General features: G+C 40.6%; 1 protein-coding gene across 1 annotated transcript in view; it reads right to left on the reverse strand.

The window, feature by feature from the left end:
* The window catches only part of PIGN (phosphatidylinositol glycan anchor biosynthesis, class N), a 104,776-nt gene that overhangs the window by 33,194 nt on the left and 67,418 nt on the right, over positions 1-4,164 (reverse strand). Inside the window, exons 17-18 of the mRNA XM_006837576.1 lie at positions 3,027-3,135; positions 951-1,059 (exon numbers count right to left, since the gene is read on the reverse strand). Of these exons, the coding sequence (XP_006837639.1) occupies positions 951-1,059; positions 3,027-3,135 (218 nt within the window). The remainder of the gene's footprint in view (positions 1-950; positions 1,060-3,026; positions 3,136-4,164) is intronic.

Raw genomic sequence — 4,164 nt, forward strand, 5'->3', positions numbered from 1 at the left:
GTTTGAACTGCAAGGTCAGTGGTTCAAACTCACCAGCCGCTCCTCGGAAACCCTATACAGGGTCACTATGACAGTACTTAACAACAACAACAATCTTTATGTGGAGTCTTAGTGTGGTGCTACGGGGTAAGCACTGGACTGCTAACCACAAGGTCAGCAGTTGGAAACCACTCTTTGGAAACCCTATATAGGGTCAACAGACCTAAACAACATCTCTAAGAAGCAGGCTGGCATACCTTTCTCCTGCGGAGCAGCTGGTGGGTTCACACCGCTACTTTCCAGTCCACAGCCAAGCACTTTAACAACAGCACCACCAAGGCTCCTCTTCCTAAATAACGTTTGGAAATGTCTAACAGGTTTTATAAAATGTGAAATGTGTTGGGTGGTGACCAATGTTATTTTTACCTGATTTCTAGTTCCTATGCAAGAAGAACTGAGACTATATGAGCAGAAATGAGAATTAACCACAAGGAAAGCTTCACAAAACCTTCTTCTCTTCAGGGGGTTACGTCACTCACTCTACACACAGCCTTTTTTACCTGGTCATAAATACCAGGAGTCCTGGTGAGAAGCTGTACAAAAAGTACTGGACCACAAGGTCAGTTTGAACTGCAAGGTCATCAGTTCAAACTCACCAGTTGCTCCTCAGAAATCTTGTACAGGGTCGTTATGACTTGGAACTGACTCAATGGCCTTAACAACATATATTTTCTCAAGTAGTTCTTATTCTAACATATGAATGTTCACAGAAGTTCTAATTCTGTCAAAACCAAGCCAAGAGAGAGAAGTCATAACTGGTTTTTCCTCAGAACATTCGTTGAAAATGGAATTTGTCCAGGAACTCTTTGAAATCCCCTTGCATTTTCCTCAAATAAAATTAGTTCTTTCTATAGTAACTTAGCATAAATGGGTCATTTCAAACCATCTTGAGGATTGGAGTGACCACTCACCTAGGAGTGTCCAGCTGACAATCTGATTCAGAAGCGGCAGGCCTTGTTTCCGGAGCAGACTGCTATGGGTACCATACACAACAAGCATGGAAAACACTGTGCTCAGCATCTGAAAACAAACACCAGACATCGGCTCACCAATCTGATTGACACACTGGTAAAACTGCCTAGAAACGTGCTGCAAACAAAAGCAATGTGGCCAAAATGCCATCAAAATTGGACCCAGCTCACCTTCTGCGGCCAAGGTGAGTTAGTGCTCTTGTAGCAAGCAAAGGTGCTCCACTGTATGCATGAAATGATGCATTTTATTTACACTTTTAAGAAGATTTTGGCATACATTATCACATTTAGAAGCATTTGTTATTAATGTTGAAGGTTTCTTAAATCATGGAAACAAAAGGGATGAACTGTATACCATTTAGTGCTGCCCACTTCTGGCCCTCATCTACTATAAACCCACTCATTCATCCATTCACTCATTCATAGACCTGTGGCCCGAGCATATACATCTAATAGTGAAATAACAAAGCATATCTATTCTCTGTTGGTTGTTGTCAAGTGCCAGCAAGTTAGTTCCAACTCATAGGGACCTTATATAGGGCTTCCCAGGAGTGGCTGGTAGGCTTGAACTGCCAACCTTGTGATTCGTAGTCCAGTGCTTACCCTACAGCACCACACCAGGAGGTAATGTTTATAGTGTCAAACTGAAACCAAACCCGTTGACTTAGGAGCCCAGCTAGCACTGTAGGATAAGCAATGAACTGGTAACTGAGAGGTTGGCATTTCAAATCCACCAGCCACTTTGGGGGAGAAAAATGAGACTTTCTGCTTCCATAAAGATTTACAGCCTCCTAAACCCAGTGTGGTGTTGTGGATTAATGAACCAGATTGCAAAGCCATTTGAACTGCAAGGTTGGCAGTTCAAGCTCACCCGTCGCTCCTCAGAAAACCTATACAGGGTCTCTTAACGACAACAACAAAACCCTATACAGGGTCACTATGAGTCAAAATCAACTCAATGGCAGTGAGTTTGATTTTTCTATTGTTGGTTTTTTTTATGATTCTTAAGAAAAAGTTTTCTGACTCGTGAACGAGTGAATGAGCTGCTCTTTCAAAGAAATGAGCTTAGCTAAGACTGTGAATAAAGTACAATTTCTCAAAGATCTGATCAGGAACTTGACCACACAATCCCAGGGCGACAGTCCATTAGTTCTCACATTAAACCCACGGTCTCACTGGGCTTGTGAGGCTGTGAGTCTTCACAGAAGCTCCTTTCTCCACAGAGTGGCCGATAGGCTTCAACCACCAAGCTTTCAGTTAGCAACCCACTGTCCCACCAGGGCTCCTACAGTCTGACTGTCAGTGACTGGAGAAGAGAAACTGCTGTCACTAAAGCTATGGCAAAACCACACAGGATTCCTTCAGCGATGAGACATACTGTCATTTCAGAGATGAGCCAAGTGTGAAGAGCGTGCATCTTAGAATCAGTGGCTGGATGATTCTGCTTCAAAGAATTTCCGGGATAAGAAGGAAACGTGTTTTCCTGTACATTATTTGGTAAATTAGGTATGTATTTCAGTCAAAAGAAAATTTAAAATACCTGTTATTCTGAAAACAAATGAGCAAAACAGAGACATTCAATTAACAGAAATACCTTGAAAGGTACTATAGTGTAGTGGTGAGCGGCAGCAGATCATACTGGAAAACTCCTATAGGTTAAATGGCAGGTTTTGCACACAGTAAGCACTCAGCAAATCTCCCAATTCAAACGAGGACGATGTAGGGCATCATTCAGGGAAAACCATTTTCAGCTCAACTTTCTGGTCAGTGGCCGTCCCCTCTTAGGTCTCTGCTCTCTGGACTTCTCTAGGCTTTCTTCTGATGACCATTTTGCTAAATCATACTTCTTAGAGCACCTGATTCCATATGACATCTTTAACAGAAAACTTTCAGTATGCGGGAAACTAAATGACTTAAACTCCTTGACACCTTAAGAACAACCTAATCAAAATGCAGCCATGAGATATGCTCTGCTCTAGCTTTAGCATAATACAATGTTGAAGATCTGTTACTGACCTGGAATACATGTACCAGCAGCTCTTGATTAACAAAATTATCCTTTCTTTTTATGAGCGATGTTATAACCAACAGGGACAGCAAGAGAACCAGCAAGCCTGCACCCATTCTGTTTCAAAACACAATTCAAAATTTTAAAAATTTAGGGTATTTAAATGGCAACATGAGCCATTTAACTCTGTGTAGAACATCTCAGTCATTTTATTTAATCAACATGAAATAGTAAAATGGATAAGCAGGCATAATAAAAAACCTTAGGATAAAGATATTGTGAGATTAAGTTACCTGTAATCTTTCCCATAATTTAAAAAATATCTTTACCTTATGTCTATCGTTTATTTAAAAAATTTCCTGAATATTATTACCATTAATTTTTAGTGTCACTTAGACAACTTTTCAAGAAGTTAGCTAAATAAATAAATCATCAATATTTAAACTTACACTTGTGACTTATTTACATAAAACGTACCTATATCTAAAATCAAGGCGCTCTGGTAGCATAGTGATTACAAATCGGATTACTAACCTCAAGATCAGCAGTTCAAAGCTACCAAGCAGTTCCTCGGGAGAAAGATGAGGCATTTTGCTCCCATAAAGATTTACAGCCTCGGAATCCCTGTATAGGGTCGCTATGAGTCGGAACCAACTCCACGGCACATAACCACCACCACCACCACTTAACTATAATCTGCATTATTTCTATTAATATCAGCAAAGGCTATGTCAGCATTGCATCCTTTCACCACACTTATTCAATCTGTATGCTGCACAAACAATCCAAGAAGCTGGCCTATAGGAAGAAGAACATGGCATCATGATTGGAGAAGGACTCATTAACCTGCTATAGGTAGATGACACATACATTTTTAGAAAACCACGACCTACCTAAACTTACACACACTGAAGTAGAAAACCTGAACAGACCTATAACAAAAGAAGAAACTGATCAGGTCATCAAAAGACTCCCAACCAAAAAAAGTCCAGGACCAGATGGCTTCACTGCTGAGTTCTACCAAACGTTCAGGGAAGAGCTGTCACCAATCCTACTCAAATTATTCCAGAATATAGAGGAAGATGGAAAACTTCCTAATACATTTTATGAAGCAAGCATAACCCTCATACCAAAACCAGGGAAGGA

Source organism: Chrysochloris asiatica, unplaced genomic scaffold, assembly GCF_000296735.1.
Source record: "Chrysochloris asiatica unplaced genomic scaffold, ChrAsi1.0 scaffold00021, whole genome shotgun sequence".
In the NCBI taxonomy this organism is placed as follows: Eukaryota; Metazoa; Chordata; class Mammalia; order Afrosoricida; family Chrysochloridae; genus Chrysochloris; species Chrysochloris asiatica.